Raw genomic sequence first — 24,972 nt, 5'->3', positions numbered from 1 at the left:
TGAATGGCCACATGAAGCTGGCTCCAAGAGAGAGTCAGTCCCCTTGGACACTCAAGCTAAAATTCTAATTTCCCCATTTTAGACAAATATGTGGGGATTACATTTTTAGATAACTCTTACAGCTTAAGATAGCTCCCCTCTCTGCAAAGACTGTAAAAGAGCCATTAAAACGGCTACAAACATCCCCAGCCGGCTGATTATGGACATCAGTTCAGCTACGGCTTATTCAGTTGCCTATGATAAGTCCCGTGATGTAAGTGATGTTGACCAGACAGCAATGCTTGGCCAGTATGTTAACCCCTAAATAAAAATAACAAAAAAAGGATACAGTTTCCTTATTGTAATTCTATAATTTCTATAAAGAACATGCAAATAAAGCCTCTTTCCCACTGCCCAAAAAAACTGCTAAAACCTGCTAACATCTAGCTTTTGATATAATAGGAAAGGTCATAATTGGCACAAAGCTGCAAGACAACTCTTCAAGCAACAAGGAGAAGGAAACCAAGTCCAGAACTGCTAACGTTGTAAGGACACAAAGAGGGACCAGCCTACATGACACAGGCTCTCATCCAGCCCCAGAGTCTGAGAACATTTTATTAATGTAAGGCTAAATCAGTTTTTATGTGTTACATTTACGCACACTGGACTGGGCTTTCTATGATACTGCACACTGTAGGTTAATTATTTAAAGTGAACATATTTGCACTGCACAATCCCTCTACTGTACCTTTTGTACATACATTTTGTGATCGTTATATTCATTTTTTTATTTAATATTTTTTAATTGCTTTTATATTTTTATCTTATGTCTTATTGTATTTAAATTCTCTTTTTTTTTTATTTTGATGGCGGCAGTGCACGTAGATGCAACAGCCAGTAGCTCTTCAATTCCTTGCTACTTTTTTGCTATATTATTCTATTATTTCGAGTCCATGGCCCCTTTGACTGAAGCAAGACTTTTCTGTGACAGAGAAGCATATATCAACATCGGTAAAGGTTGTGTGGGGTTTGGACTGAATGCAGCAGACTACAAGAGGATCCCCACTGGTGGCGTGTGCCGAGCGGCAAGTGAGACCAGAGGGGAGAAACGAAACCGAAAGCGTCGGACAACGTGAAGGAAGGAGAGCCAGCATCAGGGCAAGGCCAACTCGACTTGGACCAAGAGCTGTTCCTCTACCAAGCATTCTGCTGGCTAATGTCCAGTCAGAGGAGAATAAAGAGGATGAGATGTGACTGAGGCTCACTCAGCAACAGGGAATCAGAGACTGCTCTGCACATATCTTCACAGAGACATGGTTAATACACACACAAGACACAAGACTCTGATGCAAATTCAAAAAATGCACTGCAGGAATTGAATGACACCATCAGCAGCAATATGCCCGAGCAACCAGATGGAATTTTCATAGTAGCTGCTGATTTTAATCAGCAAATTCTTCAACTCCAAAGATATAGCAGGATCAATGACAAATGTAGTTTTGTTTTTTAAACTTTGTTTAAAAAATGTTTTAAACTTTGTTTAAAAAATGACTAATAAATCTACCTTCTACCTTCTCCTTAATGTCAATTGTTTTACACCAAAACACCAAGTCAAATTCCTTGTATATATAAATGTACTTGGCAATGAAACCGGAATCTGATTCTGATTAATCTCACCATAGTAACAGCACAGCAAAGACTGCACTGGAAACACCATCGTCAAAGCCAGGCTAATCCACAAATGACAACCGCCGGCTAAGAAGCACCATAACAAAGCAACTCTTCCATTCCATTAATGACTGGTAGTGGAACAACTGGGCATAGCATTTGTACAACAGTACAGGCTAAGCAGCTTGTTAACCTTTGTCAATGCCATTTTTGTCAATGATTTGATTTTTTTCAAAAGTTATTGTGAACTTTTTAGGTTAAATTATTGCTAAAGCTAAGTTGATTTTACTTTGCTGATGCTTTACACAGACAGAATCTTGCATGCAACTAAACATCCTGATACCCAAGTACTAACCCTGGTACCTTTATCTTTATACAACAAAGATCAGATACACATAAAACCATATAACTGGCTAACATAAACACTCTCGGAGAGGGAACTCAGAATTCCTGCTTCAGAGGTTTCTCCTGTTTTGACCGACCACATGTTAGTTAGGCAGGACCTCCCTCGACCTGAGTGGCCATCTATGATTTGGCAGTTTTCATTTGCAGTTATTTTTGTTGTCAGCCATCTTGTCTTTGTGTAATAATTATTAATTATTTCTGATTTTAACTATGGACCACATGTTTCTATTCCTCCACTAGATAGATAGATAGATAGATAGATGACACAAAAATTCCATCGTCAATGAATACAGGTTAGAAAATACATCTGATTTAACGTGACTTCCAGTACTGACAACGCGCTCTCCTCCGGTCATTTATACGAATAAAGACAGAGACAGATACAGATGATTTTGTTGGTTGTATGGATACAGATACCGATAATGATGTATCTTTACAATCATAATATATACTTATAGAGCTTAAAGTATTTATAAAATTATGGCTTTAGTTTTGGTGTGCCACCCCGAGACTGTCAGTGGCCCTAAACATGTATTTAGCAGCAAGTATATCTCCGGCATAAGTCATAATAGTGCATACTTTATCAGTTAGTTTGAATTGGTGAGACTAACGCTAGGTAGACTAGCAGACACCTTATATTTTATTCTTTTTTCCAAACTGGCGATTCTGATACTGTTTTGAATTAAAAATATTTTCCAGTTTACATGGTGCAAAGCACATTTCCGCAGTTCGTTTGATTCACATGGAATTTTATTGAATTAAAAACAAACAAACAAAGAAACCAATATGCAGGATATGGCAAAAGTTTCTGTTTTCAAACTCTCCAAATGCACTAATTACGAACAATTCATCATTGGCTGACAGTGGCAGTTTACATTAAAAGTCAAATGCTGGTGGAAGGATATCAGCCTGCTATGGGGGCAATATTTAGTCTGTCACCCCTTGCCACATTGTTACCTGTGAATCATTTAATAAATCTGAACAGCTACTCTTCAAAAATAAAAATGCAGTCATTGAGTAATTTGAGAATGAAGACAACACCGGCCATGTTCATGGGAATAAAGAAATATTCTCCCGCTGTTGATCACCAAGTCTGTCCTGCTTTTAAATTGTTTTGGGATAACTCTGAAGTTCTGTGGCATGGATAATGGGTAATTAATATCAGGTATAATATTGCTAATATATATTCTCAGGTTCTGTCCTATGGTGGTTCAAGTCCTACCTCACAGGCAGATCCTTCAGAGTGTCATGGCGAGGAGAGGTGTCTAGGTCACATGGCCTATCGACAGGGGTTCCTCAGGGGTCGCTGCTTGGTCCCCTACTCTTCTCTCTGTACACCACCTCACTCGGTGCAGTGATCCGCTCCCATGGTTTCTCCTACCACTGCTATGCTGATGACACTCAGCTCTTCCTCTCCTTTCCACCTGATGACAGAACGGTCTCAGCTCGGATATCAGCGTGTCTGGCTGATATCTCCACATGGATGAAGGAACGCCACCTTCAGCTAAATCTGTCTAAGACCGAACTCATGGTCTTTCCAGCTTGTCCATCTGTTCAGCCTCGGATCAGTGTCCAACTTGACTCGAGCCTACTTGTGCCCACAAACTCAGCCAGAAACCTGGGTGTCATGATTGATGACCAGCTGACCTTTAAGGTTCATGTGGCCTCAGTTTCTCGGTCTTGTCGTTATGCCCTCTACAACATCAGGAAGATCAGACCCTTCCTGACCCAACAGGCCACACAGCTTCTGGTTCAGGCTCTTGTGATCTCACGCATTGACTACTGCAACTCTCTTCTGGCAGGCCTCCCTGCATGCTCATTCAAACCTCTTCAGATGATCCAGAATGCAGCAGCACGTCTGGTCTTCAACCAGCCCAAAAGAGCACATGTCACCCCGCTGCTAATTTCTCTTCACTGGCTTCCAGTGGCAGTCAGAATCAAATTCAAAGCACTTCTCTTGGCTTACAAAACAATCACAAGAACTGCTCCAGCCTACCTGGAATCCCTGATCCAGGTCTACTCTCCTTCTCGCCCACTATGCTCTGCATGTGAAAGACGCCTGGTGCTTCCAGCCCAGCACGGCTCTAAATCTCTAGCTAGACTCTTCTCTTCTGTTGTTCCCAAATGGTGGAACAAACTTCCAAACTCTGTGCGTTCTGCTGAGTCCCTTTCTACTTTTAAGAGACAATTTAAAACTCAATTGTTCCGAGAACACCTAGGCACTTAACCTGACTCTTCTCCTCTTTGCCCTTTGGGGTAGATTAAGTCAGATGGTCCAAAACCCAGCACCTAACGATTATCTAGCACTGACAAAGTTGTGCGATGTTGTATGTTGACTGTCATCGTAAGTAGTGATACTGAGATTGTTGAATCTCAGATGCTGAGATCGCGGCACTTCTTCTGCCACTAGACGGCAATACCTGTGTGTGATCACACCTGAAGCACTTTTTGCACTTACTAAATTAAATTAAAATAATTATAAAAAAATAACAAGCTTTTTTTATGTTTGTAGAGACAGCAAAGTTAGTGCTAAATCAAGCAAACTTTATAGACAGTAACTCTGGTTCTATGTTGTAAAGTTTGGGTGTAACCTTGTGACAATGCCATTCTTTAAATTGTGGTGTAGTGGAGTTTAGAGGTTTGGCATAGTCAGAATATGCAGATGCAATCACAGTCAGTTTCGCAGATGCTTTTATATGATACTGTATAAGTCTATCAGTGCTGCCGATAATTCCTTTATGCCAGGGATACTCAACTTGCTATGCTTGGGGGTCAGTTTTGCAAAATGAGAGGAAACCATGGGCCAGTTGCAGGAGCCCCATGCATGTTTCCAAGATTTTGGGATGTTAATAGGATTTTAGCATATCTCTAGGATCTTAGGGCAGTGAGTGTAAGACGTTTCTAGAATTTGGGGACATTTCCAGGCCTTTTTTAATTAAACAAGCTCTATTTTGATGATGTTTTATGCACTCTGGCACCATATGTACACAAAAAGTTTAAAAACAATTCCCAGTGTGAATCATTTTATTTTCATTGTGAATTAGAAAATGGTTGGTGGGCAACCCGATACACTTTTCGGGACCACACTTTGAGCAAAAAATGACGATTACTGCTTTACACTGCACTCAGGAAGTTATACATGACTGCTTTTTATATATTTTAATGTTTTGGAAACCTGGGAGCTGAAAAGAGCTTTGAGGATTTGGGGGTACTATGAAAAAAAGGGGAGTGTATCCACATCAGGTCTAGACAGGTCAAAACTAAATGCATGTAATAATGTTGGATGAACCCACAATCTGTGTCATGTATTCTGCAAAAGTAACTAAAGTCTTATAAGATGCAACATAACACCATGAAAAGTGACAAAGGTGACAATAATTTTACTGTATCCATGGGAAAAAAAATAGATTAATTTATTGTGTTCGCGAATTCTCATCATCTTTTTCCCAACAACCAAACACTGATATTACTATCAACCTTTTTTTTCTACCTCTATTTTGTATTGTACAGAGAAAATGGACTAATTCTATCTCATTAAACTAAGTGTAGGTTTTATGACTCAATGCCCCGACCCATGATTGCTTTCTTTGTGTTCCTCTCTGGTCTCAATAAGATTATGTAACATTTGGGTCCAAACAGTGACAACAAAAGGCCAAAGCTTGAGGCCAGGATGGCAAATACCTCCACTGCATCTGCATATTTGCCTGGTGAACTGACATAAGCAGGGACAAAGGCCACCCATACTGCACAGAAGATCAACATGCTGAACGTGATGAGCTTGGCTTCATTGAAAGTATCTGGAAGATTCCTTGCTAGGAATGCTAACAGAAAACTGAGGATAGCCAGTAAACCAATATACCCCAGTAACACTGCAAAACCAACTGTGGACCCAACAACACACTCATAAACTATCTTGTCATTGTGGTATTGAGTGTTTTTATGCGGAGCTGGTGAGGAAGAGACAAGCCAAGCAGTGCAGATTGCTGCCTGAATAGAAGTAAGAACCAGAACTGTTCCTCTCTGCTGCAAAGGACCAAACCACTTCAGACTGGTTCCACCTCCTGGCTTTGAGGCCTTGAACACAGCCAGAACCACCATGGTTTTCACCAGGATGCATGATATACAAAGAACAAAGCTGATCCCAAATGCAGCATGTCTTAGTTGGCATGTCCAAAGCCTGGGACGTCCAATAAAAAGCAGTGAGCAAAGAAAACATAATTTCAGGGACAGCAATAGCTGGAAACTAAGTTCTGAATTGTTGGCACGTACGATAGGTGTGCCACGATGACAGATAAATATTCCCAGGACAACAGCGCATATAATTGTGCCCAACAATGAGGCGATTGTCAAGCAGATACCCAGAGGCTCATAATAGGAGAGGAATTCAGTTTCCTTAGGAACACAGTGGTCATGCTGGGGGCTGGACCAAAAGTCCTCTGGACAACTGGTGCACTCCATGGAGTCTGTGAAAATACGGAGATATTTTAGATACATATTTCTATTAAATCTCCAAACTACAATGTTTAAAACTGAATACCAACCAGTTCTATTGCTGATCTTTCCCTCAGAACAAGGGATGCAGTCAAAACAGCACTTAGGTTCCCCCTTCTTTCTGGCCATGCGGGTACCTGGAGGACAGCTCTCACTGCACACTGACCGGGGTGGCTGTAGGTAGAAAAATAAATGTGTTATTCTTACCTGCGTATCACTGCAGGTGCTAATGATGGATTATCAGTGGGACACAAAAAAAGTGACTGAAAATCATAAGTAACCTGTTTGGACTTAAAGTTCCAGAAGATTTTGTCTGCATCAAGTGTGAGTTCTTCACCTTTGGCTGACTCTTTAACCTCACCTATATTCTGAACTTTAGTTTGTCCATCAGGGAGCCACAGCCAGTTCATGACATCATATATTGGTAAGGCATCACCATTCTCATCAAATGACACCTGGTCACCAAATGGTGTGGTGAAGTTGACCTTTTCCAAGTAATACACAAGCTAAGGATTTCAGAATAAGTTGAAAAGGAAAAAAACAAAAATTAAAGGACCTCATTTTTACCATAGTGAACAGAGTCGTATTCCATTATCAAACTGCATATCCCTTAACTTTTAACAATATTGTGTACCCCCAATGCCAAGACATTGCTGTCTTTGACCTGATAATACTATCCAATGCTGTCACCCATTAGTGGGAAAAATCCTCTTGGCTCTCTGCAATGTTCTTTACTAGCAATGTCATACTCTTGTATTCAGTCCTATACCACAAATAATACACTGCAAGAAATGTTGTGGCGGAGTTTTAAAATGATATCACACCTGCCATGGCTCCAGTCTTTGCAAACTGCCACAGCTGTGCCCACTGAAAGGTCCTCTCCCTGGCTCACACTCCAGCATGTCATCAAGAGCATACGCCAGGGCATACACAGCCTTGTACACATTATACTCTGGTCTGAGGTCTGAAATGTCCAAAAACTCACTGTCCACATTCTCTAGATCTTCCCGCCCAGTGCATAGTGATCCCCCAGCGTGTACCCCACTTGCCTGAGGTGGTCCAAATCCACACTGAAATGTGTATTGCCAAAACTGATTTACCTGAAATGTATTGAAAAACGGGGTAACATAAGACAAAAGTAACAATTGGGTTAATACCCTGGTTTAGGAGTCACAGTTCGGTGCGATTTTGGTAGGGGGACCCAAATGCCTATTGATTGATTTTGTTTTGTTTTGTTTTTCAGTTGTACACTGTATAAACACTGAGCAAACACTTTCCCATAAGGAAGCACATTGCTTGCTGTGCTAACCTATGTTGCTCACAATGCATGGCTAAAATTGTCTTGTGAAATTCATTTGTGAAATTTAGTGGCACATTATGTGCATCAATTTACATCCCATGTATTGAACGCATGGCTGTGTGCACCAGACAGTGACCCTTGTATTGTGATGTTTTGGTACAAATACATGAGCAGTTACAGCACTAATTTAAAACTGCATGTTATAAATGTGATGACAGTACTGTGTTATTCTTACACACAGATCAGATTGCAAGGATAAACTCTTACCAGGTTATTTTCATATCCGTTGTTAAGTTGTATGTCAGGACGTGTTTGTGACAGGAAATCCCTTAGTCCTGGTATGTGTCCTCGACGGATGGCAATGCCTAAAGTGCCACCCAGGTACGGCATGAGTTGGGGAGTCTGAAGCACAGTAGCTGCAGACCAAGCTTCACTGGCCATCCACTGAAAGCCTGTCACATTCTGCCTCACCACCTGTGCATAAGAGGAATAATATAGATTCATACCATCATGACATGGTTGATATCTTGTCTGACTTAATTCATCAACAGTTGCAATTATGATCTCACTCTAAAACCCTGCAGTGCCTCTAATAAGCGAATGGTGTGATTTAATTGAATCTATTATTATTTTATTGTAACTCAAAGCATTTGGTTCGGCAATTACACATTAATTCATTCATTACCCTAATGATTATAGGGTCACAGAGAGGCTGGAGGCTATCTCAGCTAAGTGGGGTGGGATAGGACCCTGGAAACGTTGCCAGACTATCACAGGACTGACACAAAGAGGGAGACAACTATTCACGCTAACATTCACACCTACTGCCAATTTGGAGTCACTAATTAATCTAACCGTCATATCTTTGGACTGTGGGAGTAAGCTGGAAAATCCAGAAAAAACTGGTGCTGACAGAAAAAAATGAAAACTCCACACATTAAAATGTAAAATTGAAAAATTATTTGAAGTTAAAATTAATTCATATTACAAACCCAACCTCTTTCATGATGTTGATCATGTGACTTTCATGTGCAAACACAATGACCACACGAGCAGTAGATTTCCTCATCACATCCACAATCCTCTTCAGTTCAGCTGAATCATTGCCCCAGGGCAAAACCTCTACGTAGGCCAGACAACCTCCACCTGACAGAGCGAGGTCAGACTGAAAGGATCGGGCAGCGTGGAGTCCATAATCATCATCACTGACCAGCAGACCTGCCCAAGTCCAGCCAAAGCGCCTGAGAATCTGAATCATAGCACGCACCTAAAAAAAAAATAAAACAAAAAAAAATACAGAGTGGAGGGATTAGTTCACAGGCTACAATAATCTTCCTGTGGGGAAGCTGTCAAACAGGTTCAACAATGTTTAATTATTAACTTTCAGCTGAGCCCAAACGGCTCCAATGACACAAAGTATATGACAGATTTTTACAAAAAAAAAGGTCATTGCAGTGCAGGGATTTTCTTTCTTTAAATATTTGACTGCACATGCTTTTCTAAATGTATTTTTATTTTGCTCATAGATGGTCACCTGGAAAGCATCACTTGGGATCGTCCGAAAGAAGGATGGATACTTTTGCCGGTCACTCAGACACGAACATGTGGCAAAATAACTCACCTGTGAAAGACAGACTGTACATTCTGAGAAACATTCAGAGGATGTATCCACTCTTTAAACTTTTTAAGGTTGATTAATGATTAAAACTGAAATCAAAATGATCCAAAATAATTATGGCAGAAAACTTACCATAGGTACTCTGTACAAACCTAAGACAGAGGAAATGGCAATAGAACGTGTAGAGGAAGAATCACCCACAATTCCTACAACTGGAGGGTTTCCTTCACAGGTCTCATATAATTTAATCTGCTCCTCTTGACCACTGGCTAATGACAACGCTGCACGGAATCCAATTCCTAATTTGAGGCAGTTATCATAAAGTCTGTATCCCAGAGTCACATTTGGTAGCAGGTTGGGGTTTCTGTTGATCTCATCAATAGCAAAGGCCATGGTCAGAGCTTGTCTGAATCCTAGAACATCAAAACTAACACAAAAAATACCACTGTTGGAAAATACAACATGATATAGTCAATTTGCTGTCATGTATGTGCACAACTGCAGATTATTTAAGGCAATTACGTTAAATAGGAAACATTATTATAATACTTAGCATTAATACACAATGTCATTCTGTCAGCCTAATATCTTTATGATTTAAAGACTGACCTGTGGCAGGTAGGCTGTTGTGGCTCTGAGGTAAAAGAGAGATCAGGAAAAACTGAAAAGAAGTGGACCTGAAACAGCCCACCCAGAACCACATCTCCGGCTTTGTGCATTCCATTAAGACGAAACTGTCCCTGTAACTGGCACGAGGTTCGATAAAGATGAGTAGGCATAGCAGATAAAAAGTAGAAATATAATATAATGAAATGCACAAGCATAAATAAGTTGATATCTAAAAATGCTGACATGACTATCCTCCTGTTTACCCCTCTCTGACCTAGTGGCAACTTCTTTTATTGACTTGTTGAATCTTGCACACCACCCATCAGAGCATACACAAAAGTAGGGGCTGGGCCTATCAGACATTGTACTTTTGTATTGATGCAGAATTCATTTGTGCCCCTTTAATAACACTTCAATATGGTTATTTTAGCAACCTTGTTGTGGATGACCCAATCTGATCGCCAGAATAAATGTTGGCATCGTACATATAGTGGATATCCTGAAACTTTGAAGTTCAAAAATGCTTTGGTTAACATGTGGTTATGTTTAGGAAAGAAAAACAAACAAACAAAAACCCCACCTGGTTACAGTTGGGAAAAGATCATGTTTTGATAAAGCGACATCCTCTTGGGCTAAAAAATGATACCAACGTGAAGTGCCCAAAATTACAGCTCCTTTGATGGCCATCCATGCCTTACCTAGCCTTACAGTAGAAATAAACATGTTTACTAGAGTTGGGTTAGTTTCTGGTTTTGCCAGTATACAAGCAGTGTGACTTATGCAAATGGATTGTACTGACATTTGTTATGTACATGCTGGCAATTTTAAAAGTATCTTGAGTCACAGAGCTAAGTCCAACTCCAAATGGCACTAGTAATAAACAATATGAGGGCATAATTAATAAAGCATCATGTTTGTAAACTTATTAATGAAGCCACTAATGTCCAACAGGTCGTGTGTAATTTACTGCCAAGCTGAAGCAGCTGGTGTTGGCAACATGAAAGAAAAAATTAAAAAGGAATGTTACAAATGCAGGAAGATAGCAAGTCTGTTACTCACCTATAAGTGTTAACATCTCCAGCTTGATCTCAAGTGCACAGCTGATAGCTATATCAGCTGTGCACTATATTGACAAAAAGTGACAGAAGTGCTTAATGGACTCAGTGTGGACAGAGCTCCACATTTATGTGATACTGCGTAATGGTTAGAGGTTTGCTTTGTGTTGGGACATGGTGTCATTATGTTCCTCTCAGGATTGACTGCTGAATCATATGGGACACCTAGTAAAATGTGGTAAACCCATCCTGGATCTAAATGGTTTGAAAATAGGACCAACCCTAATGTTTACAGCCTTTCAGTAAATATTTACTCACCTTAATGTCAAGCACAATATGTAAAAGCATATAAGTTTTCTTCAAAATCACTTTGCAGTTTCATATGTATCAGAGGACCTACCTCATATTGAGTATAATCCCAAACTTGTGTCACAAACATGCCAAATTAAACTCAAATCAGCCCTGAGAATGTCCACTAGATGGTAGCATACCAAGACATTTGGTGAAATAATAATTCCTCCCTTGCATGGTGCCTGTTTGATGGAGGGGTATTGTATAGGCCTGGCACCCAGTAACTTGATAGGTATAATCAGTTCAGCAGAAATAGGTGTGTTACAGATTTTCCCCTTCGGAGGCATTAACTACTTATTTAACCCAATGCCTAGTGAGTGCATGCAATTACCTCTCCAGGCAGGATGACTTTACTCAGCTCTATTCCCCCTTCCCTAAAATATCAAACTCTGGCTTTGTCTAAACCTCACCAAGGAAAACATCTTATTTAGGAGAAATGAAAAACAAACTAAAAATGACATGAAAAATAACCTAAAACAAGAAAAGAAAAACACTAAATTACTGGCAGAATTCAAGTAGTTCATACCTTAAAGCAGACAATAAACAACATTTTAAAATGATTTTAATACCCTGTTGAATTAAACTACCAATGAAAATTAGATTGCCTTGAAGCATTTGAAGTCACAATTATGGCAAATACTTCAAAACACTCTAAAGTTTGAGCTTGATTTCCATGAAGCCTTCAGAAAATAATAACACAACTGACACCTAAGTTACTAACACAAAACACCTAAGTTACTATGTTTGTTTGTAGTATGAACATTTGTAAACAGGAAGTTGGCACCACGATGTTTCCTGTATTAAATTGTGGTGTGCAGGGTGTCTGTAGCTAGTCGACCCCAACAAGGTTAGGCCACGGCTCAACCCAGTTTGGTGATATACTTCCTGGGTTGGCTGGGGCCTCCTATTTCCCCACTGGGTAGCCTAGGATGTAAAGAAGTAGTCAGGCTGTGGCGCCTAACCTTAAACTAGCAAAGATTGGTGTGGCTGGTTGATGTTATGTTGTGACAGGGCTTTCAATTAACTGTCTTTACCCACTGTACCCATAGAGTCCAGTAGAGGGTGGAGCCTGTGTGAGATAGAACGAAGGTTACCATATTGTAATCCTAGCTCTATTAGCACAGGTGGTTCCCTCTGCCTAGGGTACTGATGCTCCTTTGCTGCTTACCAAAAGGGGTGTAGAATGGCAGACAACGTCATGTATTCCCTTATATACTACGGGGCCTGAACATATTTGCATTGGCAGGCCCTCATTGGCTGGCTACAGTTAAGCAAATTACAGTGGGTTAATGTGAGCTTGTGATTGATCAAAGTATCAGTATTGATCAAGTATTAGTAGAACTTGGGTTACAATATCATGACAGTCATTATCATTTAGTAAGCTAGTAATTTGTAAGTTAAAAGTTATGTAATGGTTCATTAGTTAATCGCTAATTGGTCAATACTTAGTTAACAGTTACAAGTTAGTTAATTATTTATTTCTTCATTATGAGCTAATTAATAGCAAACAGAATAGTTTTTTTTTAATCTTTCAATTCCATGGGAATTATCAAAAAAAAAAAAGAGATTGGACAAAAACAGAAATACATTTTTTTCTTTATTGCCTATTACTTTTTTACTGAATGCAAAATACAAACTGGATAGGTTTAACTGATAAATTTACTTTGAGTGCTGATTTTATGACTTCGACCAATGATTGCTTTCTTTGTGTTCCTCTCTGGTCTCAGCAGGATTGTGTAACATTTGGGTCCAAAAAGTGCCACCAAAAGACCAAAACTGGAGGCCAAGATGGCAAATACCTCCACTGCATCTGCATATTTGCCTGGAGAGTTGATATAAGCAGGGACAAAGGCCACCCAAACAGCACAGAAGATCAGCATGCTGAAAGTGATGAGTTTGGCCTCATTGAAGTTGTCTGGAAGATTCCTTGCTAGGAATGCTAACAGGAAGCTGAGTAGAGCTAGTAAGCCAATATAACCCAGTAACACTGCAAAACCAACTGTGGACCCAACAACACACTCATAAACTATCTTGTCATTGTGGTATTGCGTGTTTTTATGAGGGGCTGGTGAAGCAGAAACAATCCAAGCAGTGCAGATCGCTGCCTGAATGCAGGTCAGAGCCATAACGGTTCCTCTCTGCTGCACAGCACCAAACCACTTCAGACTCGTTCCGCCCCCTGGCTTTGAGGCCTTAAACACAGCTATAACCACCATGGTTTTTACCAGAATACACGAAACACAAAGCACAAAGCTGATCCCAAATGCTACATGTCTCAACTGGCATGTCCAAAGACTTGGACGCCCCATAAACAGCAGTGAACACAGGAAACATAATTTAAGTGACACCAAGAGCAGAAAACTCAGTTCTGAATTGTTGGCACGTACCATAGGTGTACTGCGATGATAGGTGAAGATTCCAAGAACAACAGCACATACAAAAGTGCCCAGCAATGAGGTGGTTGTCAAAAAGATACCTAGTGGCTCATGATAGGAGAGAAACTCAGTTCTCTTAGGAACACAGTGGTCTCGCTGAGTGCTGGACCAGAAGTCCTCTGGACAACTTGTGCACTCCATGGAGTCTGACAAAAAGGGGAAGCCAGTTAGATACTTGTTTTTATTTAATTTCAGAATTGCAATGTTTTAAACTGAATACCAACCAGTTTTATTGCTGATCTTTCCTTCAGAACAAGGGATGCAGTCAAAACAGCACTCAGGTTCCCCCTTCTTTCTGGCCATGCGGGTACCTGGAGGACAGCTCTCACTGCACACTGACCGTGGTGGCTGTAGAAAGAAAAATTTATGTTTAATGCATTGTTGTTATTTGTTGCTGAGATTTGGATAACCTAGGATAGAAAAAGCAGAAATAACCTCTCTGGTTTCAAAGTTCCAGAAGATTTTGTCCTCATGAATTGTGAGTTCTTCACCTTTGAAGGCTGACTTCTTAACCTCGCCAACACTCTGAATTTTGGTCCCTCCATCCAGGAGCCACAGCCAGTTCATAATATCATATATTGGTAAGGCGTCACCATTCTCATCAAATGACACTTGATCGCCAAATGTTGTGGTGAAGTTGACCTTTTGCAAATAATGTACAAGCTGCAAAAAAAGAGATTAGGACAGATTTCATTTAGAGGCTTACTTCAAATAATATGCATTAAAATGTATGACTTTTTATGTCTATAAATTCTGTTTCTGAAATTAAGGCTCATTTTTAACTGCTTCAATAGCATTAGTCTGTCATCACACCAACAAAACAATATAAGAATGTGTTTGCTCCTGTTTTGTATTATGTACTTAACTTTGAAATAAAATAATGACATTAAGACCAATTTTATTGATTTAATTATTACAAAAAAAGAAATACTGTATAGTCTTTTTCTATATTCTATACTATAAAAACTTCATTCATTAAGTTCCATAAGGTTTAGTAGCTGTTTTAAAACACAGAGAGTTGGAGCGTAAACTGATATCACACCTGCCATGGTTCCAGTGTTTGCAAAGTAGCACAGCTGTGCTCATTGAAAGGACCTTTCCCAGGCACACATTGCAGCATGTCATCAAGGGCATATGCCAGAGAATACACAGCCTTGTAAACATTGTAATCAGGCCTGAGGTTAGAAAGATCTAAAAACTCAGTCTCAACACTTTCAATGTCTTCTTCTCCGGTGCATAATGCTCTTTCAGCTTCAACCCAGCCTGCTGGAAGTGGTACAAATCTACACTTAAATGTGTGTTCCCAAAACTGTCTCACCTGAAATGTATATATAAACTTGTTATCAAATAAAATGACAATAAATTATTCTTGCAATGTTAGATAAATTTGTAAGATTAAACTTCTACCATGCTATTTCCAAAGATGCCGCTGTCATTCTGGTCAGGGCGTATTTGTAGGAGGAATTCCCTTAGACCTGGTATTTTTCCCCGACGTATGGCAATGCCCAGTGTGCCACTCAGGTATGGCATAAAGTGAGGTGTCAGGAGCACAGTAGCCGTTGTCAAGGCTTCACTTACTATCCACTGGCGGCCCGTCACATTCTGTCTCACCACCTATTGCATTAAACAAAAGTATGATATTGTTTTTAAATAACATAAATGTAAATATACCATATTTGGTCATACCTCTGTTAAAAAAGTACAGAATGTTTTGGAGCAAATATTATCTTGTCTACAGTAATAAAGGAAAATATAAGCACATAATTAAGAAATGTTAAAAAAAATTATCTGAACCTCTTCCATTAGTTGAATCATGTGGAACTCATGAGCAAACACCATAACCACACGAGCTGTTGGTGTCTTTATCAAATGTACAATCCTCCTGAGTTCACTTGTGTCACTGTCCCAGGGCAAAACCTCCAAGTAGGCCAGACAACCTCCACCAGACTGAGCCAGATCCGACCGAAATGATCGGGCAACATGATGTCCATAGTCATCATCACTGACCAGAAGGCCAACCCAAGTCCAGCCAAAGTGTTTTAGAATCTGAATCATAGCACGCACCTAGTGGATATATTGGTGTGAAGGGATTAGTGCCCAGACAACTTTATTTGTATGTAATAAAATATACAACTAACTTCAGTTATTGTAAATTTTAGACATCCAAGTTTCACAAGGAAAGTTAATTAATCACATTAATAGTGAAAAATGGATTCTTTCACTTGGGGCATTTTTCACAAAGTTGCTGTACACTTGTGGCATAAATTCTTGCAGTTCTTAATTTTACTCATGGCAATTCACCTGGAAAGCATCACTTGGGATTGTTCTAAAGAAGGATGGAAACCGTTGCTGATCACTTAGGCAGGAACATGTGGCAAAATAACTCACCTGTAAAGCAACATACAATATAAACTCAACGTATGCATCTCATCAAAGTCAGACGTCACAGTATTTTCACAATGTATTACACTCAGGATTTACATTAATTCAAATATTATACATAAATATACAACAGTACAAAGTATAAAAGATAGGAAACTTACAATGGGCATTTTGTATAAACCTAGCACATTGGAGATGGCAATAGAAAATGTTGAATAGTGGTCACCCACAATCCCAAGAACGGGAGGAGTCCCTAAACACTTTTCCTCAAGTAGAAACTTCTCCTCTTGACCACTGGCCAATGATAACGCACCACTGAATCCAATTACAAGTGCACCACAGTTATCGTAAAGACTGTATCCCACAGTCACATTAGGTAGCAGATTGGAGTTCTTGTTGATCTCATCAATAGCAAAGGCCATGGTCATGGCGTGCCGGAACCCTAGAGTGTCAAAGCTAACACACAAAGTCTCACTTTTAACCACCAAAAAGTAATATGTAACCCAGAGAACTGGGTAGATCTTTACAAAGAAAATCTAAACCTGTTACACTATTGTAATAATATACTTTTTACACTGTATTTTCATGTTTTAAAAGTATCACTAAAAGTGTAATTAAAAGTTACATGATTCACTATTCACTTTATTTTGTGCACACACCATAACTTGTATAGACCCATGCTGTCTCCTGCATGTGTATGATACTTGTGAGTGAAACTTACCCTTTGCAGCTGGGCTGCTGTGGCTCTGAGGTAAATGTCCGCTCAGGGAAGACAGAGGTGTAGTGGACCTCAAACAGCCCACCCAGAACCACATCTCCAGGCTTGTGCATTCCATTGAGATGGAACTTTTTCCGCAATTCGCAAGATGAGGGAAAAGAGGACGACAGACAGAATAAAGAGGAGGATAAGAGAAAGACCAAGGTAAGGCATAAATGCAAAAACAAATATGTATCAAGTGAAGAGCCCATAACTGCCCTTGTCTTTCACATTTGTTTCTGTTATTTGCTCAAGGTTACCAAAATTTATATGTCATCCTCAGGGCAGGCCTTCTGTCACTGTTTGGTCTTCAACAACGCCCATCAAGGCTCTAGGGGCAGGACATAACACACATATCAACTTAATTATATTAATGGAACACATTTAACATAATGCTATGCCATATCAGCCAGTTTTCTAGGAAATATAAACTATGAGCCACATTATTTATTTGTAATCACTTAAATGTTTACCTATTTATTTATTTTTTGAAAAAATTAAGACCCATCATGTTTATCATTTAAATACATTTGGAAAATGCCTGGGAATTGCAATTGACAACATAGCTTTGATTGGGAGTCTTTTGCTTTTGTCCTCTTTTCTCTATTTTTACACAGTAAAAGTAATTGAAATTTGTCAGTAACATTGAATGTATGTGCCACATGTTTGAGTGGTAGTTTTAGATTAGCTTTTCATGCATAAAGGTGAATAAGGATCATACTGTCTGCAACCATGATATAGACAGGAATGGTGTTCCTCTGACACTATAGTTATTGCTCTAGTGATGGCATGGTATAGCCATGGCATTATTTTGAGCTCAATCATAACTAATTCAGTTGTTAAAAGTTTAAATATAAAAAGCGTAAATGCTTACTTACTTGGCTGGAGAGACGGGATGCTTAAATTTAGAGGATTTCAGTGCTTCAGCAGTTATTTTCTGCACCAAGGGTCAGAGTTGTTGTAAATGGGAAATGTATTGAGAGAGGAACCAATCAAGGTTTTGCCATCTCTCCATCACTATTAGCGCCTGCAAACGAGCCACTGGCAGAATTGAGAACTCATGATGTTATTTGGGACACAAATCAGTGAACGAAAACTCACAAAATCACATTGAATGCAAATGATATTCTGCTATTTGTCATAAATGTAAACAAAAGAAAAAAAAATAGAAGCCTATGCATGATGTTAGAAGACTGTGCGGTGTTTACCTGCCTTTCATGTGGTACTGTAAAAATGTAGAGCAAACTGAACAGGCCATGCTTCTTTGGTTATAAAATGGTGCCCCCAGTCAAACTTTATCAATTTACTCAATTATTTGGACAAACATGTACCATCATGTTTAATAGTTGTTAAAATGGAATGTGATTACACTCTTGTAAGCATAAAGTGGTTTGTTTAGCTTACTTCATGAAAGCAGATTCCTTGAAATTTAAATAATCCTTCTTGACATACCTAATAGAGCAACTACAACAGTCACATAAAAAGTGAAAACTAAGGCAATGCCTATCAAAGTCTTACAAATCCTAGGAAACAGGATGATGCAAAAAGGGCAATAGTACATTATCTGCTCACACAAACATTTCTTTATTGCTGCTGCTGTCTTCTAAATGTGTTCTTTATGGTAGAAAAAAAACATATGTATTGGTTATTCGAAGGGCAGATCACAACTGAATGAAAGCAGGAATACATACTATTTCAGGCCAGTTAATCATTTTAATGTAACTGCTACTTTTATAACTAGGTAGCTCCACGACCCATGATTGCTTTCTTTGTGTTCCTCTCTGGTCTCAAAAGAATAATGTAGCATTTCGGTCCAAAAAGTGCCACCAAAAGACCAAAACTGGAGGCCAAGATGGCAAATACCTCCACTGCATCTGCATATTTGCCTGGAGAGTTGATATAAGCAGGGATGAAGGCCACCCAAACAGCACAGAAGATCAGCATACTGAAAGTGATGAGTTTGGCCTCATTGAAGTTGTCTGGGAGATTCCTTGCCAGAAATGCTAACATGAAGCTGAGTAGAGCCAGTAAGCCAATATAACCCAGTAACACTGCAAAACCAACAGTTGACCCAACTACACACTCATAAACTATCTTGTCATTGTGGTATTGCGTGTTTTTATGAGGTGCTGGTGATGCAGAGACAAGCCAAGCAGTGCAGATTGCTGCCTGAATAGAAGTAAGAAACAGAACTGTTCCTCTCTGCTGCAAAGGACCAAACCACTTCAGATTGGCTCCACCTCCTGGCTTTGAGGCCTTGAATACGGCCAGAACCACCATGGTTTTAACCAGTATACAAGATATACAAAGCACAAAGCTAAGCCCAAATGCTGCATGTCTCAGTTGACATGTCCACAGCCTGGGGTGGCCAATAAACAGCAGTGAACATAGGAAACATAGCTTAAGTGACACCAAGAGTAGGAAACTCAGTTCTGAATTGTTGGCACGTACCACGGGTGTGCTGCGGTGATAGATGAAGATGCCCAATACAACAGCACAGATAAATGTCCCAACTAATGAGGTGGTTGTTAAGCAGATACCAAGAGGCTCATGGTAGGACAGGAACTCTGTTTTCTTAGGAACACAGTGGTCACGTTGAGCGCTGGACCAGAAGTCCTCTGGACAACTGGTGCACTCCCTGGAGTCTAAGAAAACAGGGAAACAGTGCATTAAAGACAGGATCATTTACAACTGTGAACACTGACAGCCATGTTGGATTGGCCACCAATACCAGGAATTTTGATATCTGTGGCGGTAGAAAGGTGCTTCCTTGTCTAAATCACCAAGACGAAGGGGACTATTCCTGAACATAAACTCTTATTCCACAATTGAAGATATGATTTTATAATGAAACCAACCTTTTCTATTGCTGAACTTTCCTTCAGAACAAGGGACACAATCGAAACAGCACACAGGCTGCCCCTTTTTTCTGGCCATGCGAGTACCAGGAAGACAGCTCTCACTGCACACTGACTGGGGTGGCTGTCGTGATTGGCAGAGTTGTATAACTGTTAGTCTACTCATTTAATCATGTCACCATATGTCATACAAGGTTAAAACAACAATAAAAATAAGAAACCTGTTTCGAGTCAAAGTTCCAAAAGATTTTGTCTTCATCAAGTGTGAGTTCTTCACCACTGGAGGCCGACTTCTTAACAAACCCCACACTCTGAACTTTAGTTCCTCCATCAGGGAGCCACAGCCAGTTCATGATATCATATATTGGCAAGGCATCACCATTCTCATCAAATGATACTTGATCACCAAACGGTGTGGTGAAGTTGACCTTTTCCAAGTAATATGTGAGCTATAAAGGGGTACAATACAGATAAGTACTGTGACAAGGAGAATTGAAAAATATGCTGTTCCTGATTGTGCACATGCTTTCAGATATTCTGTGTGATAGGTTGTGGATTTATTCATGCTAGTCCTCAAATCCTGCACTCAAAATATGAAAATGTAAGCTCTCTAAATTTAATCAACCACTGTTGCCACTGGCTTGTCACATTAAAAGAAAATACATTTTATTTTGTGTTGCCACTTAAATATTCAGTCTCAACTCAAAGACTTAAACAAGGCCTATCACTTCCTCAAAAGAGTAGCTCAGGGTGCAATAGAAATTTAAAAAAAAACTAAACAGGTGGGGTGTCAACTAATATCACACCTGCCATGGCTCCAACGTTTGCACGGTGGCACAGCTGTGCCCACTGAAAGGCCCTCTCCCTGGTTCACACTGCAGCATGTCATCAAGGGCATATGCCAGAGAATACACAGCCTTGTAAATGTTATACTCAGGCCTGAGGTTGGAAACATCCAAAAGTTCAGTCTCCACACTCTCTAGGTCTTCATCACCAGTGCACACTTCTCCCCCAGCCTCTACCCAACCTGCTGGAGGTGGAGCAAATCTACACTGAAAAGTGTGCTCCCAAAACTGCCTAACCTGAAATGTATTTAAAACAAAGTCTTTACAGAAGTAACAACATTCAATATTGTAATTACAGATCTGATTGTAATTTTTCAGTCTTACCAAGCTATGGCCAAAATTTTCATTGTCATACAGGTCAGGATGTATTCTCAACAGAAAATCCCTGAGTCCTGGTATTTCCCCTCGGCGAATGGCAATTCCCAGTGTGCCACCCAGATATGGCATGAGTCGGGGGGTTTGGAGCACAGCAGCTGCTGTCCATGCTTCACTGGCCATCCACTGCAGGCCTGTCACGTTCTGCCTCACTACCTGTGAATTGAGTAAATTTAAACATATATTGATTCAGACTAATGTGAAACAGAAAGAATCTACTTTGTCGGACTGAATCCCCACAAGAATTACATACGTAGATAGATAAATAGAAAGATACCTCTTCCATTAGTTGAATCATATGGATCTGATGTGCGAACACAATGACCACACGAGCTGTAGATTTCTTCATCACTTCAACAATCCTCTTTAGTTCAGCTGGGTTGTCACCCCAGGGCAAAATCTCTGTGTAGGCCAGACAACCTTCACCAGACTGAGTCAAGTCCAACTGAAAGGATCGCGCAACATGGAGTCCATAGTCATCATCACTGACCAGCAGACCTGCCCAGGTCCAGCCAAAGCGTTTCAGAATCTGAATCATAGCATGCACCTAATTGAATAGAGAGCAAAATGATTACCCCACTGAATAATACTTCAATGGAAACTTAGCCATTTGTGTCTCATAATAAAATGACAATTAATTGGTCCCTCTTTGCACATTCTTCTAAAAAACACAGTTTGAGCAATGATAGAAAATCAAATGCAATACGTTTCCATACAAGACAAAATATTTGTTTGATTGGGCATAGAGGAAATTTTAACTCACTAAACTCTCTATGAAACATATTTTGCAATTGTTATTTTTAGAATAGAGTTTCACCTGGAAGGCATCACTGGGAATTGTTCTAAAGAAGGATGGAAACCTTTGCTGATCACTCAAGCAAGAGCATGTGGCAAAATAACTCACCTATAAACAAACATACATGTGGACACAAGTTTTACTTGTCATGCAAGTCAGTAAAACATTTAAACTGTTTTGCCTACTTAACAAGTCATAATCAAAAATATAAAAAATATCACCTCTAGCTAAATAAAGACTCGTTGGAGAAGCTGTGGTTGAGATTCACTGTATATGTCATATCGTAACATTTTAAAATTCCTAACATATTCAAATTGGGTACATTAAAAGCACAGCTAGAACTGAGGTAAGTAAACTTACAATGGGCACTCTGAATAAGCCTATCACATCAGAGGTGGCGATAGAAAATGTTGAGAAGGAATCACCCACAATCCCCAGAACTGGAGGGGTACCCAAACAGGTGTCCTGAAGCAGAAACTGCTCTTCTCGACCACTGGCCAATGACAATGCAGCACTGAATCCGATTACAAGTGTGGCACAGTTGTCATAAAGACTGTATCCCAGAGTCACGTTAGTTAACAGGTTGGAGTTTTTGTTGATCTCATCAATAGCAAAAGCCATGGTCATGGCGTGCCTGAACCCTGGAGTATCAAAGCTGGTAGATAAAATGTCATGATCAACCACTAAAAAGTAATACATTATTTATAATCATCTGTACATGCTGTTTATGAATACATGTGTGTAAAACTTACCCTTGGCAGCTGAGCTGATGTGGTTCTGAGGTGAACGTCAGTTCAGGGAAGACTGAGGTGTAGTGGACCTCAAACAACCCACCGAGAATCACATCACCAGGCTTGTGCACCCCATTAAAATAGAATTGTCTCCTCAATTTACAGGATGAGAAAAGAGAGGAAGACTCTGACAAGAAAGAGGATGAAGAGAACATAGTCAGGATCAGGTCAACATACAAGAACAAAACTGTGTGTACAAATGTCTCCATAACTGCCTCCCTCACTTCTGTTTCTTAGCTTTATACACAGCAACTTCATTTTATACACAGGGCTATACCATCTCCTTTGGTGGTTCTGTCATTGTTTCAACACCACCCACTAGGGCATGGGCAGTCGTATGGAGGCAGGTCATGGCACATATTAAATTGCTTGACAGACACAGCATGTCATAGATATATAATTTATGTGCTGTATTTTCTATTAATTACTTTAATGTTTAAGATCTTAATTATTTTTTATCGTGAAGTTGGAGTTTCTTGCTTTTCTATCTCTCAAACATAATATAATTATTCTAAAATTAACGACTGATAAATAATGTTCTTATCTACACATCAAGGGAAAACTCTTAAAGTGTAATAAGAATGAAAAATAAACATGAACAAAGCAGCACAAGAAAAATAGTTATGTTCACACTATGAGTATAAGGATATACAGTCTAAAGGGCAAAATCTCTTTAATCATAATGGCCATCTTCTTTCTTCTTGTGTGAACTTCAAGGCCCTGACACACCAACCAATCAGCTGCTGTTGGCCTATGGGTCACCAGTTGAAAAGTTGTGCCCTCTGAAAGAAACAGCAACATTTCACTGTTAAATAAAATGTTTTAAAATTAAATCTAGATATTAAATGTTATATCTTAGTGTTATATGTTAAATCTAAATATTAAATCTTAAATCGAAATGTTATATGTTAAATCGAAATGTTAAATATTAAATCTAAATGTTATATGTTAAATCAAAATCTATTAAATCTAAGCATTATATGTTAAATCTAAATCTTAAATCTAAATGTTATATCTAATGGTATATGTTAAATCTAAATATTACATCTTCATTTCATGATTCAAAATATTTAGCTAATATGCAAATTGGCTATGCTGCTTGGCAGAAGTACCAAAATGAGAGCTTGATGTATTGAATTTCTGTGTACATGGCGCCCAACTGATTTTCATTTCATATTAACATTTAGATTTAATATCTAACATATAACATTTACATACAACATTTAACAGTTAGATTTACTTTTTTTAAAACGTTTTTATTCAACAGTGACATTATCTTATACATATTTTTTACGAAAAAAATATAAATCTGACAAAGTTCACAAATATTGCTCTAGATGTGATTAAAAAGTGACTTGAAAAATTCATACCTCTTTTCAATTATGTTTCAGTACTATATGTGAAGAAATGTTGCTGTTTCTTTCAGAATGCACAACTTAACACTCGTCGCCCCTTGTCAGCTTCTTTTCCACTGAGTTAGCATTTTGAATTTGTGTGGGCAACAGTGGAGCCTGTCAGTGAATGAAAATACTCTGGCAGTTCAGCTCAGCACACGAAAAGAGAAATGGAAGTGAGGAATGTAAACAAAGCTAAAGTCAAGAGGGAGTGAGGCTGAAACAAACCTTATATTAGGCAAGATTGTTTTTCTTTAGCAATTGCAGAAATGAGCGCTTGCAGAAATGTTTCCTGATGGTTTGTTTTGTTGTTCACTGGTGAAAGGTGAATATTCATTCAACATTGTATTGGGTTGCTGATGTGCTAAATGGTGATGACTAGTGTCAAGATGACCTCTCACTTTTCCTTTTTGAATGGCAACTACAGACCACCACCAGCTGCTAGTATGGAGGGGTATTTCCTATTTCCACAGGCACAGACCATAGGTCTTGTTGTTGTGGGTGGTTGGCCAGATGTGTTCATATGCAACCTTTTTGGCAAACACGACACAAGGCTATGCAGCATGGGGCTTTCATTGCCGCTAGCTCTCTGTTGTCTGTTGGTGTGTTTGGGCCTGAAGATTTAAGACTACATTTAGTGTGCTTCACTGTAAGAAGTGCTCTCTGGCACTAGAGATCACAGAAGCCCAACTACCACCATGTTGTTCAAGGAACAGACCAATGATCAGAGTTGCAAAGGCAGGGTCAGCCCCTTTATGAAAGCCTGCATCCCAAAACATGGCATTCTTGCTTTCTTTCTGTCACTGCCAAGAACTACAGTATGTTGACAGGGGAATGCGTCAAATCGGCTGTGGCCAGCTGAC

The 24,972-nt window shown here is 39.5% G+C and overlaps 3 protein-coding genes across 3 annotated transcripts; all 3 read right to left on the bottom strand.

Annotated features, from left to right (window-relative positions):
* Positions 1-5,604: 5,604 nt before the first annotated feature.
* On the bottom strand, positions 5,605-10,180 carry LOC121964167 (extracellular calcium-sensing receptor-like). Its single transcript, XM_088078339.1, has 9 exons — positions 10,071-10,180; positions 9,594-9,888; positions 9,378-9,464; positions 8,841-9,110; positions 8,111-8,317; positions 7,368-7,643; positions 6,825-7,049; positions 6,594-6,717; positions 5,605-6,515 (listed from the first exon to the last, which is right to left on the bottom strand). The coding sequence occupies exons 1-9, from the start codon at positions 10,178-10,180 to the stop codon at positions 5,605-5,607; spliced, it is 2,505 nt and encodes an 834-aa protein (XP_087934465.1).
* Positions 10,181-13,122: 2,942 nt separating this feature from the next.
* On the bottom strand, positions 13,123-17,124 carry LOC121964917 (extracellular calcium-sensing receptor-like). Its single transcript, XM_042515094.2, has 9 exons — positions 17,015-17,124; positions 16,455-16,749; positions 16,213-16,299; positions 15,706-15,975; positions 15,319-15,525; positions 14,954-15,229; positions 14,347-14,574; positions 14,136-14,259; positions 13,123-14,057 (listed from the first exon to the last, which is right to left on the bottom strand). The coding sequence occupies exons 1-9, from the start codon at positions 17,122-17,124 to the stop codon at positions 13,123-13,125; spliced, it is 2,532 nt and encodes an 843-aa protein (XP_042371028.2).
* Positions 17,125-18,787: 1,663 nt separating this feature from the next.
* Positions 18,788-23,074, bottom strand: LOC148189383 (extracellular calcium-sensing receptor-like). The gene is made up of 10 exons (XM_088078338.1): positions 23,035-23,074; positions 22,677-22,842; positions 22,285-22,579; positions 21,946-22,032; positions 21,406-21,675; positions 21,078-21,284; positions 20,715-20,990; positions 20,130-20,357; positions 19,909-20,032; positions 18,788-19,695 (listed from the first exon to the last, which is right to left on the bottom strand). The coding sequence occupies exons 1-10, from the start codon at positions 23,072-23,074 to the stop codon at positions 18,788-18,790; spliced, it is 2,601 nt and encodes an 866-aa protein (XP_087934464.1).
* Positions 23,075-24,972: the final 1,898 nt, after the last annotated feature.

Source organism: Plectropomus leopardus, chromosome 6 (assembly GCF_026936395.1).
Source record: "Plectropomus leopardus strain MGB_pleo_1.0 chromosome 6, ASM2693639v1, whole genome shotgun sequence".
Lineage (NCBI taxonomy): Eukaryota > Metazoa > Chordata > Actinopteri > Perciformes > Serranidae > Plectropomus > Plectropomus leopardus.
The sequence above is the reverse complement of the archived record's forward strand: the minus strand, read 5'-3'. Positions and strand labels throughout refer to the sequence as shown.

Excerpts from the sequence above, each read along its gene's own strand:
- LOC148189383 (XM_088078338.1), bottom strand. The coding sequence starts at position 23,074 with ATGTGCCATGACCTGCCTCCATACGACTGCCCATGCCCTA. Across the intron at positions 22,580-22,676 it reads CATCAGCTCAGCTGCCAAGG|CTTTGATACTCCAGGGTTCA; the intron begins GTAAGTTTTACA and ends TTTATCTACCAG. Across the intron at positions 21,285-21,405 it reads TGATTCAACTAATGGAAGAG|GTAGTGAGGCAGAACGTGAC; the intron begins GTATCTTTCTAT and ends CTCAATTCACAG.
- LOC121964167 (XM_088078339.1), bottom strand. The coding sequence starts at position 10,180 with ATGCACAAAGCCGGAGATGTGGTTCTGGGTGGGCTGTTTCAGGTCCAC. Across the intron at positions 9,465-9,593 it reads GTTTGTACAGAGTACCTATG|GTGAGTTATTTTGCCACATG; the intron begins GTAAGTTTTCTG and ends TGTCTTTCACAG. Across the intron at positions 6,718-6,824 it reads GGAACTTTAAGTCCAAACAG|CCACCCCGGTCAGTGTGCAG; the intron begins GTTACTTATGAT and ends TTCTACCTACAG.
- LOC121964917 (XM_042515094.2), bottom strand. The coding sequence starts at position 17,124 with ATGCACAAGCCTGGAGATGTGGTTCTGGGTGGGCTGTTTGAGGTCCAC. Across the intron at positions 16,300-16,454 it reads GTTTATACAAAATGCCCATT|GTGAGTTATTTTGCCACATG; the intron begins GTAAGTTTCCTA and ends GTTGCTTTACAG. Across the intron at positions 14,058-14,135 it reads AAAGATCAGCAATAAAACTG|ACTCCATGGAGTGCACAAGT; the intron begins GTTGGTATTCAG and ends CCTTTTTGTCAG.